General features: G+C 37.9%; 1 protein-coding gene across 1 annotated transcript in view; it reads right to left on the bottom strand.

Moving 5' to 3' along the window:
* Window positions 1-12,933, bottom strand: part of LOC106679869 (vacuolar protein sorting-associated protein 37C) — a gene marked incomplete at its 5' end in the record, with an annotated part of 21,420 nt that continues 8,487 nt past the window's right edge. Inside the window, 1 exon segment of the mRNA XM_014419246.2 lies at window positions 1-397. Coding sequence (XP_014274732.1) covers window positions 170-397 — 228 coding nt within the window.

Genomic DNA, 12,933 nt, shown 5'->3' on the forward strand with positions numbered 1-12,933 from the left:
TGAACACAATTCACACTAAACTAATAGTAGTTGTGGATTGTTGAAACCAATAAAATGGACATCCATGGCACAAAATATATCGAAAACCACAGCTGTAGACAATATAAAGTAATTATAAAAAGTCAATAATAATGCAATAAAAATGGTATTCACGACATTAAATAATATATTAAATATTATTCAATATCAATCCATTGGTCCCAAAAGAGTTCATCTGATTAACATGGTTCCATCCACCATTGACAGTTTTTGATTCCAGGTAAGTTCGATGTTGTATCATTTCTGACAGTTTCTCAGATTTAACTTTATTTAAATGCATTGATTTCCGCTTCGATATAAAATTTTCCAAAAACTCTTCAACATCTGAATCACCACTAATAAACGTTTCTGCAATTTTCTGAAAAAACAAAACAACAGATTTGCTTCAATTAAAATTAGAATAAACGATAATTTCATAATTAAATATAAAATCACATGACTACTTAAATAAAGTTATCAAACAATGCTAGTTCAAATATATTCTTTCATAATGTTCAGAGTAAGAAGTTTCCCCAGATAAACTTCATACTTTACAAAGTTAGTAGTAAGTTTCCTTAAGAAAAATTTAGATGAAATTACATATCTTACATTCCATTTCGAAATTGTAGACCCAATTTTTTTACTACTTTGATTACCTCAGTGTTATGTTAGGATCATGAGGCTAGACTAAAATGATTTGGTAGGTAGAATATCTAATTAGGTACCAAAGGGTACAACCATGTTTCCTGTTTTTATGCAAAGTTGAAAAGACTTTATCATTCTCAACACAACCTACATTTTCAGGCATCTTTTTTTAATATCTTTTTTCAATATCTCTCAGGAGAATATCAGAAGGATCGTTGCTGCCAGCCGATGCTGCTTTGGCTTGGCAAGACATTTCAGAAGCAGGTTGCTCTACAACCAAAGTAAATCTCTATAAATCACTTGAACGTCCCGTTGTCATATACGGATTCAAGGCTTGGGCCTTCACTGAAGCTGATGAAGCAAAACTCTTGGTCTTCGAGAGCTCCATTCTGAGAAAAATATTTAGATCTGTTAGAGAGAGCAATGTATGAAGAAGAAGGAAAAACATGGAGCTATCGGCTTTGTATGGACAAAATGATGTTGTCAAGTTTGGGTAGACTCCAATGGGTGGGTCATGTGGCGAGGATGGATGGTGATGACATCCCAAATAAGGTCCTATCGAAGCAATTACATGGAAAGTGAAGATTAGGAAGACTGAACATGAGATGGTCAGACGCTGTATCAACGGATGCCTGGGTCCTTCTGGAAACCTGAAACTGGAGAGCTGCAACAGCAGACAGGACAGCCTGGTGGAAGCTACTAGAGGAGGCCCAGGCTCGGTAACGGGCTGTCACACCAATTATGATGATGATTACACCATGCAATGTAAGGTTAAATAGTGTAGTAGATAACACATCTTCTGGTCTAACTCTAGCAGAAACGGGAAAACTATGACTGAGAGAGCCACTAATGTATACCTGAGCATTGCTATCATATGTAGATACTTGTACTAATTTATTTTGAATATTATAATCCTGCTATACACGCACCATGCTATTTCTAATACACTATCAAGAGCACTATGATAGTCTATAAACAATGAAAAAATGTCAGTTTTATACTCCCAGCATTTCTCCATTAATTATCTCATTACAAAGATCTCTACCCTTGTGAAACCACACTGATATTCTTTTAGAACATTTTCGGTGAATACCTTTAGCCTACGAACCAATATGTTGGAGAACATTATGTATGCAATCCTTAAAAGTGATATATCTCTATAATTTTCGCAGAGTGTCTCCCTTTTAATGTATAGGGTATCAAGCTTATTTTCCAATCAGCTGGCATGTATTTCTTTGTTTCAGGTATCCTCAATTAATAAACACATGTTTGGTCAACTCTTTTAAGTTCTTTTTGAAAAATTCTACAATTAAAAGATCCTCACCAGGAAATTTAAAATAAATAAATTTAAAATTTATTTATTTAGTATTAGTGATAAATTTTTTTTTTTGGTTTCCTTGATAATGAATGATGGTAATTATCAACTTAGTATAGGATTTCCTTTGATTCCATTATCACTGTTTTCTTGGTAAGTGAAGTTGTTCATAAAGTTTCCATCGAAGCTGAGTAAGAATTTAATTTCTGAATTCATTCTCAAATTATTAATGGTTTTTCATGTTTAAGAGGTCATTACTTTGTTATTTCATTTGCTGATAAATAATTGGGGATGCCAGCTAATATTGCCTTTCCAAATATTTTTTCATGTGTAGGAATCATTTATATGGTTTGTAGAAGGATGTGCTAATCAGTAATTAACCAATGTGTGTCACAATTTATCAATACTTTTGCAAAGTTCTTCAGAATTGGAGTCATATAGGTCATCACTGATGCTGATTATGGACCAGTTGGAATTAACGATTGGTTCTCATTAACAAACATATATATTAAATCCAGTTTTCTTAGAAATATCATCATTTATTATATCAACCTGGATGCTGCAAGGATTCATTATATTATTATCATTGTAGATTTAACTCACAGTTCATAACTGCTGTGTAAGATTTTTTGAGTATAGAATTCCTTTATTTAGTTTCTAAGGATGCTATTTAGGAATTAAATGTCTGATTTTCATTTGGGAATTTGGGTTATGATTTACTGTTGAATCTTCATATTGTTTTGGCAGTTGAGCTACTAATATTAACAATGACGATCACTAAAAGATAAAATTACACAGGTACATCAAGATGTTTTAATAATTAGATTTCACTAACATCATATACTAGGCAGTTGAGGTTCCTAATTAGAAATTTAGCATTGAATTTTTACCACACTATTAATTATTACTGCAGACTTCAAGCCTCTAAAGAGCATCAACAGAGTATTCTGGATTTTCTTTTCATCTATACACATATAGACTAAACTTTTTTTATAACTACATTATTTAAATTAATGTTTTTCACTTTGAGTAGGGTAATATAAAATTAATGATCGCATTTCCTTCAGAATACTTTATAGCAAAGGAGACAATAAGTTTCCTCCAGTATTATAAAGTCAGGAGATGTTGTAATATGAAAAATGATTGCAGCTATCTCTTATGATATAACATATGTTTCAATGCTAGTATGAATGAATAAAACTTTCTAAACATCTCAAACAAGGACTAACTATGAAATCACCAAGTACTAAGGAATATACCAACAATATTAAATCGGGTTAGTCATTTTTTTTTTTTTTATTGTATTTTATCCGAGGAACAGACATGGAAATTGCTATACTCAGTAGATGGGAAAAGTAATGTATGTTTAAATGGATCAATCCAAAATGGATTTAGTCCAATTAATTAATTTTGAGTCGTATCAAAAAGCTCACTAGTACATTCAAAAGCTTGTTTTTTTTTTAATAACGAAGCTTTCTCCATTTCAGACTCGTTACCTAACCAACAATGTCCTGAATTTTGAACATTCAAACTTGTGGAGAAAATTTTTATTAGTGTTATTTTTAACATACGCACTAGCAGAAATTCCACTTCCGAAATGTATGTTTATTGATTGAAGAAGATTAGCTGCTCTAAAATTACCTTCAATGGTTTCCTTATTTATTTCATTGTATATATTATTTCACAGTGACATTTATTTTTAGCAACTCCTAACATAATTTACTACCTACTTTTTCTTCTCAAATATATCTTTATATTTTAGCTAATGAAATTCATATCAGGAATCAGTGCTTAGAGTTGGACAATAGAAAATGCATGGCCACATTTCCTACAGAAGATTGCATAACAAAGGAAGTGAAATACCATAGATGGTGTAATATGTAGTTTGGGAAAAAATATCTACCTTTCAATATTGTTTCAAGAAGTTTGTCGGGGGGTGCGGTCAGCAAAGAACAACATAAATAAACAAAATCATATTTATTTATTTTATGCCGACGTTTCGACCTGAGTTTCAGGTCTTCATCAGGGGTTGTGGCGTGCTAAGGGGAAGGGAAGATGCTAACTGAACGTCGGCATAAAATAAATAAATATGGTTTTGTTTATTTATGTGGTTCTTTGCTGACCGCACCCCCCGACAAACTTCTTCAAGCATTAATCTACGGTCAACTATCTACATCTCATTTCAATATTGTTAGTATATTCCTTAGTACTTAGTGATTTTATGATTAATCCTAGTTTGAGATGTTTAGAAAGCTTTTTGATACTAGCATTGAAGCGTGTATAGTATATTGCCTTGAAATACCCCTCGCTTAGATAAAAACATTTCAATGTGATGATCTCAAACATTGACAACACATTCAAGGCCTATTCTCATCAGTCTTTTAAGACTTGCAGGGATATTATACTGTTCAATCACCGCAGTCTGAGATAAATCAAAATCTGCAGTGATTGAATTTTTATAAAAAAAAAATACTGGTTCTGGATTTTGCTGGAGTGGACTATTTAGTGGGTTTAATATAATGAGACAAGGTTATGATGATGTGCCTCTATTCTGCATGATTTAGACAATTGAGAATATGGTTTGACCAAAAAGGTTACAATGTTAATATTACTTAAATTAATTTTGATTATGGAATGCAATAATGAATGATATTACAATTTACTTGATGGTTGGCTACTGATATGCAGCTTCTGTAGATCTTGGAGGTTATCTCTTGTTCTGTTTTCAGTTTTCTCATCCTGTATCTGTTCCCGGCCTGGCCGTGTTGAATAAACTATTCGCTCATCCGGAGGAATAGTTGACTACCAGAAAAATGTAGTTGCCCTAGGTAGCCGGTGGGTTCATCCATGGGTTAGTTCTCCCTCATATGTGGTACCTGTTCACTGTCTCAAGGAGTACTTGTCCTCACTCACACTGTGTGTACTTAGCTACTTCTTTTTTCTCCCACCAGATGGCAGCATTTTGAGCTGACCTTGAATATGTTTTACTGGGCTTCCGTAAACAAACCGTCCACCCAAATTAAGCTGATCTAATTTACAATAAAAAAGGTGGGTACAGGCAAACAGGACATGAACTTGCATTACATTACATGGTTACGATAGAGTCAAACTGATTTGTTTAGAACTGAACAATTTGTTATGCATAACCACCTAGTAATAGTTCTAATTGTAATGATTAGTTAGTATTTTAACAATACAAATATATAAGATAAATACCAAGACAAATGCTAAATTCAATGAAAGTTTCAGTCCGTTGAAAACCTGTGGTCATTTGTCAAGAGGTTTTCTATGCTTTGGTAATGCATGTAATGATGTTATAATTAAGCGTTGTGAATTTGACAGTGCTTCTAAATGCCATTATATAGTGAGTCTACCTGAAGCTGGATCTGCTCTGCATGGCATGGTTGAGTTCCTAAAACTTTGGCTGATGATTTTGCGCCTCCTACCGAGATAATTCCAACCTCGTCCAGCAATAGAAGCAGTGGTGTAAGTTCCTTTGTCAAAATCGTATTCATACAGGAAGAGATGAAACTCAGTCAAAAATCCCACTGGATGTTGCTCATTGGAAGATTGCTGTGAGTGCATACTATTAGGGCTTGGTGCCGAAATAGTATGGCGTTCAAGATTTGGAGATACTGGTACACTATCCTCTGAATTGGGCAAAGCAATTATACTTTGTGATCAAGGTTGTAAATCGCTCATTTGAGTTGCTGAAGGAGTCCTTTGGGTGGACTACTGCATAGCTGAATGAGAAACCAGAGGTTGAGTAGCAGCAGATGTTACAACTGAAACAGTTTGCATGGCTAAGTCAACATGTGACAATGAATTTTGTTGAGTTGAATGAGCATTTGGAAAGTTCTTTTGTATTTGCTTATTTCCGAAGCTAGGAGGTTCATGGCTGATAGAAATACTGTCATGTTGAATGAAATCATCGATCTTCATTCCACTCTAGACATCTTCAACATATCCCTTGTTAGTTTGTTCACTGGTTTGATCAGGAGTGACTTTAAGGATCTGAGGAGGTATTGTTAGAATTTCTGATGATTCTGTCTTAATTACAGTAGGCAGAGTAAAATAATCAAAATTGTCTCTGACAAGATGAGATTGAAATTCAGTTCCATTCTGAAATGCTAACACATTGTCTGCCTGAATTTAATTCTTAGAGCTGATAGGCTTCAATTCTGGTTGTCTATACTCCAGGGTATGCTGCGTATTTGAGAATGGAGTCACTTGATTTCCGATTCCAATTCCTCTATTCAAAGAGGGATGTCTTGAAGTTTGTTGCCATTGCTGATTCTTGTAATTGGCAAGCTTAGAACTGATAGCTAGGCCCGCAGTTGTAGCTTGTGGCAAATCCGTTTGCTCATGTTGTTGCAATGTGCTTCACTGGGAATATGCAACTGGTATATAATTTGCCTTAGGTGTACTAGGCACTGTAAGTGGCCTTGGTGAAACAGTTGAAGTTTCCTGAGGATGTGTGAGTAAAGATGTGTCACAATGAGGTGTGGCAGTTAACATTGCCCGTTCTGGAGACATCTGTGGTCTGGATGACATTTGTTGTGTGGAAGACATCTGAAATGAAAACTGCAGTAAAGGAGCTCTATACTGCTGACTGATGCCTTGTGAATGCATTTTAGAATGTTGGGCCAGTGTATCATAGGCTACCTCAACATCAATATGCCTAGACAACCTTTGCTGAATACCCTGCTGTGCCCCTGTTGTCTCAGGATGTGATTGCACAATGGAGCTGGTTTGAGATAAAGTCTTGGGGTCAGCTGGTATTCATTGCCTCTCAGCAGAATATTGCTTGTGATAAGATAGTCATGACGTGTATATTATATTGTGTATATTGTTGATGAATGGTGCTACTACTGTAGCCTCCATAATTTTCTGAGGAACTAGTATACAGCCTGCTTCGAGAGTGATGCTGCTCATTTACTTTATACATAGTTCCTATGCTATGATGCCTCAGAAGGATTTGTTAAATCTTGTTTACCAGCAGGATAACTCTGACTTATTTTGTTACCTGGTTTCTAGTACTGAGGATTGTTCTTTGATTGGAAATTCATTGACAGTTGAATTCCAGGACGGAGCTGAGGTCCTTGCTTGCGCTCTCTTATTTTTAACAAGAAGGATCTTGCCAAAATAATTTTGTCCCTGCATGCATCATAAATGTCTTGCATGCTTTGACTCGGAAGATCACCCGTACTGATGACTAGAATGTCTGCCAATCAGACTGGGAAGCTTCTAAATGGGCTTCGAATAATGTAGCTTTCTGAAGATCAGAAAGAGCTTTTTCTCCGGATGATGTTTTGGTGCAAACACTGAAGTTTCTTTTCAAGTGTTGAAATTTGAACCCCATCATGGGGAATAGAATGTAATGGTCTTGTTGCCATAATATTCATGTGATAGACCAACCAGGCATAGGAAACGAAGAGACAAGAAATGAGAGGGAACATGAGAGATAATAAATATTAAGCGAACAAGGCATCGGTAGAATTGATTTGGAAATATGACCAATTAAATCATGAAAACAATTGTCAACAGACAATGAAGAGTGAAATGAATGTTAAGTGACTAGAACGTCAAATGAGTGGGTAACGTTTAAAACACAGCTAAAGAGTGCTAAAGTCTCTTTTGGGGCTGAATTAGTGATAAGTAATTGCTTGGTGTGATAGGCCAAGTCTTTGAAAATATGTGATGAGTAATTGCTTGGTAGATAGTAAATCACAAGTTTGTTTGTAATGCTTGATGTGATGGGCCAAGTCTTGAAATATGAAATGAGTATTGCTTGGTATTTAGTAAATCCCAAGTCTGTTTACAATGCCTTGATGTGATGGGCCAAGTCTTTGAAAATATGTAAATGAGGATTTGCCTATTTTGTGATTGCTTAGTGTGTAGTAAATCCCAAGTCTTATGTCACAAGGCTAGGCACAAGTTTCAAGTATGTGAGGGATGCTTCCTCTTTGTAGAGTGAACGAGTTGAGTTGTTCGTGGACGCCAGATATTCATGGCAATTTTTCAGAAGTCGATGCTTGGTTTATGCACCATATTAATATTAATTATAGTGCCTGTTTTTAGTGATATTAATTATGAACAATATTGATTTAATGTATTTATTTACCTACAATGAAATAAATAGTGTAAAATATCAAAGATCAATAAATAATCTTTATGAGTGTATTCAATGCCTGGTTCCTTTTTTGTATAAATAATGCATGAAACACAATGCTTATATAAATACAACTAATATGGTAAATTCATTTAACATTTGCGAGTGAAATGAATTTTACCTACACAAGGTAATAAGCGATAATTGTTTTTTATAATGCTCATAACTAACATTGACTATCAGCCTGAATTTATATTAATAAACAATTAATAATGATTGATTTAGTTAGTTACTCAGTGAACTTTTAACTATACTTTAATTATATCACCTAAACCCCGTAATAGAGAGTACCGAATGATTATATGCCGCTACAGCCTAAGATATTGCTACATCCGGTTCCAATTCTTTATCGATTTGATATAACTGAAGATGGTCACTCAATGTGCCATGAAGCCACTCTATGCCTCCTCTACTCTTGGAATGTCCTGGTGTGTTGAGGTGCCATGTCACATCAAGGTCCTTCATTTCAGTTCTCTGCCTCCGTCCGATGCGATGGGCTCCGGAACTCCATGGAATTGGAACCACAATGGGAGAGCTGTCAACACTGCTTCCGACAACTTGTCCTGCACCTGGTGCACAGTTGCTGTTTTGCTGAAGATATGAATCATGGTTATCCATTTATATCCTCTTCATGTAAAAGTACCGATCTGCAGATCGTTGAGTGGTGCATCTGGGGCATGTTTCTTCTTGTCTCCCTTTTAGTGGATTTCTGTCGTATTTCGTGCTTAGACAAACTTCGCAATTTGCTACAACTTCTGAGATTGTCTTATTCATCCCCCACCAAAAGTACCTTCTCTTTAATGCTTGCAGCGTCTCCGAGATACTGCAGTGATTTGTTTTGCTCTAATGATATGCTATAGTCACCTCTCTCTGGCGTTCGTCCTCCCAAAGGGTATCCTCAATCAGCTTGCATCGGACGAAAGCCCTGTCCATTCCTATGCGTTCATCATGCCATAGCCACTTGATCTTCTCCCAAATAGTTTCATTCTCAACGTACATGTGACACTTTTCTGCAGGCTTCGAAGCATTATTCAATGTTCTACAGATCTAGTCATTCTTCACGCCTGGCTGTGACCAAATCATCATGATATTGCTCCCTCCATACTTGCTGCACTCAACTTTGAGCAATCCAGTGGTCCTCGTCTTCAATACAATCTACTGCCTCTTGTTGTTTATTATGTCCTCCAGTTCCTGAATACCTACTGGTCTTCCTTCCTCCGAGCTCTCGTTAGATGAAGATTGCTCCTTATCATCTTCCTCCGCCACATTCTGTTTTTCTTCCTCTTTCGGTGAACACTCCCGCAGCTATTGCCTAGACAGTTCTCCGGCCTCCTCTTCTACTGCATTTACTGGAATTGCTAGAGACAACCAATCAGCTACGACATTTTCTTTTCCTGGTTTATATATTATTTCCATGTTATACTGTGCTAGGAACTCCTTCTAACGTGCAGAGGCCTGTGGTCAGTGTGAACCCTAAACCTTCTGCCAAACACATAAGGTCTAAAGTGGTCAACAGCCCATCCTAGAGCTCTCGTTCCAACATACTGTATCTGGTCTCTGTCTCTGTTAGGCACCTACTAGCATAGACCTCTTGGCGATCTCCCCCTTTACCATCCTGAGACAACACCGCTCCCAGTCTGACTCACTCACATCTGAAGTGATAGTGCATTGCCGAGTGAAGTCTGGGAAAGCAAGCACTGGCTCCTGCTGCAGCTTCTCCATGCACTGCCTGATATTGTCTTCAACCATTGGAGTGATGACCACCTTTCTGCCCCTCTTCAAAAGATTGTTGAGTAGGACGAGGTACACTATACAAATTGAGGTACAAATTATAAATAAATAAAAAGGTACTGTATACAGCTATTTTAGGCACAAATCTCCGGTAATAATTTAAAGTTCCCAGCAACCTCCGAACTCCCTTCACATCCGGTGGGGGCACTAGGCACTGCCATTTTCTGTATTGCTGTGACTTTATCCGTGTTGGGTATAACTTCTTCACTGGAAATTGTGTGGCCCACAAAATTTATTTGTTCCTGCCCTAACGATGGTTTCTCCCCCCCCCGATAATTTGAGCCCAAATTGCCTGATTCTCTGGAATACGCAGTGTGAATGTGCACATGTTCGTCTTCATTCCTACTGAACACTAGAAGATCATCCATATAAATCTGGCATATTGATTCATCTATTCCCCTCAAAAACTCGTCCATCAGGTGCTGGAAGGTTATGGGAACATTTTTGAGGCCAAACAGTATCCTTGTAAATTCATAGTGGTCTCTCTCAAATGTGAATGCTCTCTTATATTGATCCTTAGGGTCTATTTTGATTTGATGATATCCGACCTTCAAGTCCAATGTGCTGAATACCGTCGCCTCATTCAGCCTGTCCAAAATGTCTTCAAATCTGGGAATTGGATACTTTTCGTCTATGGTATTCTTGTTCAGCTTCCTGTAATCTATCACCACTCTGTACTTTTCAGTAGTTTCACCTGGCGCACTCTTCTTTGTAACCGCCCACAATGGGCTATTGTATGGGGATGCACAATCAATAATTATTCCCTGGTGTTTTAAACTTTTGAGCTCTTCCCTGATGTGGTGATGCAGCGCCTGCGGGTATCTCCTCTCTTTCACATACATAACCTTATCTTCTTTTGGTATGATCTCAAGGACTGTCTTCCCGGTTGCCCCAAGTATGTCTCCTTCTATAAAAAAAATATCTTCATATTCCCTCTTAAGCCTCTGTCTCCAGTCCTCAGATTGACTGATTGCTCCAATCCGTGCGCCCTTGGTATTTCTTTGTCGATGACATTTTTACATTTTACTCCCCAACCTAATTCTCCATTTTTCCTTGATATTATTAACCCAAGCACCCACCTTCCCTAGCAGGTCACACCCATACTACCTACAACGTGTACCGGCAAGTTCTCCTAACTAAATCCCCACCGATTCAACCCTATCTCCACCTCCCCCTGTATCTCATAAGGGCCACCAGGGTGATCAATTTACATTAGCATTTCTGAATCTTGTATGTCCTCTCTCCATCACAGAGCTTTTGCAAGCCTTCTCGGCACATGATGGTGTTCGAACGGCCAGTGTCCACACACACCGCTGTTCTCCCTCACGTTATAATTCAGCAGTGCGCGGTCGCCCCTCTGCCGACATCCCTTTCAGATGTCTCGCGTCTTCCTCTCTCCAGTTCCTCGCCTCCATCTACCTCTGTTTCCACTCTATCCCCTTGACTTACTCGGTTCCGTGGCTCTTCAGCTTCTACTTCGGTCTCCAACGTTCTTGATGCTTCCGTGGATTCACCTGAAGATCTACTTAACCTACGGTGGCTTCTGTGTATCTCTTGGGTGTTGAACTCCATCCAGCCCACATCTCTTCTTCTGTATATATATATATATATGGGCACTGTTAGGCTATGTCTCTCATTTCCGGATTTGAAGCATCTCGTGCGCGGGTGATGCGCCACTAAATACCCATTCTTCCCACAACCATGACACTTGTGGTCCTCCCGGCGACTATGGTTTCTGGGTGTAGCTAGGCCTCTTCTATTTTCTTGGTTGCTAGCTCTCTCTTGACTACCATCTCCATCTTCTCTCCTCTTCCAAGGGTGTGGCATGTTTATTGGCTGTTGGTATTCTATCCGGGTCCACCCTGGCTCTTCTACTTTCATTCGGGCCTCCACCTCTCTAGAGCTTGTTTCTATGAGATCTTGAGCAATTTCCACAAGATCTCATTCCTCAGAAATCCTTTCTTCTTCCCTAGCAACTTTGCCAACTGTATCTTTAGTACCAGGGATAAGAATGGCATCCGACCCTGTACCTGGATTGTTTACATCATTTCGCTGAGTTTATCTTGTATTCTGTTAAAACGTGTCAGGAGTTCAGCAGCATATTACCTACTGGACTTTTTTGGTTTTTTCGTCTCCCTCATCATAAATATGTCCTCTTCTGGGGCTCACCGTCCTCCTTCGAACGTCTTCTTTAATCTTTCCTTGATAACTCTCCAAGGGGTCTCTTGGGGTCAAGGGGTCAAGGGGTCTGTCTACCTGAATCTGATTTAGGATGGTCCTCTCACTCTGCAGACGACCGCTGCTTTTAGTGCCTCCGCATCTTCGCTATCGAGTAGATTTTCGATAGACTTTGCTTAAATTCAGCTTATTAGTCGGTCACACCCGTTTACGACGTGGCTCAGTTCTCTTATTTCCCCAGTAAACCTTTCGAGGTCAGAAACGGCCTTGCTCAAGTCTTGGGCGGTTGCTGTGCGTTCTTTTACCCACTCAAGTGTTGTAGTGTGGGCTCCCGCTAGAGAAACTTCCGGTAGTGGGGCAAGCGCCGGGGGTGAAGGAGTCACCTATATGGGAGGTGGGTTCTGGACCCCATTTTGATTCAAAGCTTCCAGGTTAAAAACCACTTGTCTAATGATCCCGTTCGTTGCCATTAGCAGCCATTATTTACAAAAAAAATGAAAGAAAGAAAAAAAAATTTTAAATGATAAAACAACAACAAAAAAAATTCTTCTTAAAAGAAAAAACAAATCCGGTATCTAAAGTTCCTGGGTTTCGGCACCACTTAAGTATCAGTGAAAGAAAAATGTTAAAAAGAGAAGGAATAAGATCTAACACACTTGGACTGCTGTAAAATACTGACTTTATTATACATCTCTTTATATACATTCAATAAGCTGATCTTCCCAGTTAGCTGACATCGAAGTAATAGCTGACTCAGACCATAACTTTATATATATAAAGTACACTATACAAATTGAGGTACAAATTATAAATA

This window comes from Halyomorpha halys, unplaced genomic scaffold (genome assembly GCF_000696795.3).
Source record: "Halyomorpha halys isolate HHAL.00 unplaced genomic scaffold, Hhal_1.1 Scaffold226.1, whole genome shotgun sequence".
Lineage (NCBI taxonomy): Eukaryota > Metazoa > Arthropoda > Insecta > Hemiptera > Pentatomidae > Halyomorpha > Halyomorpha halys.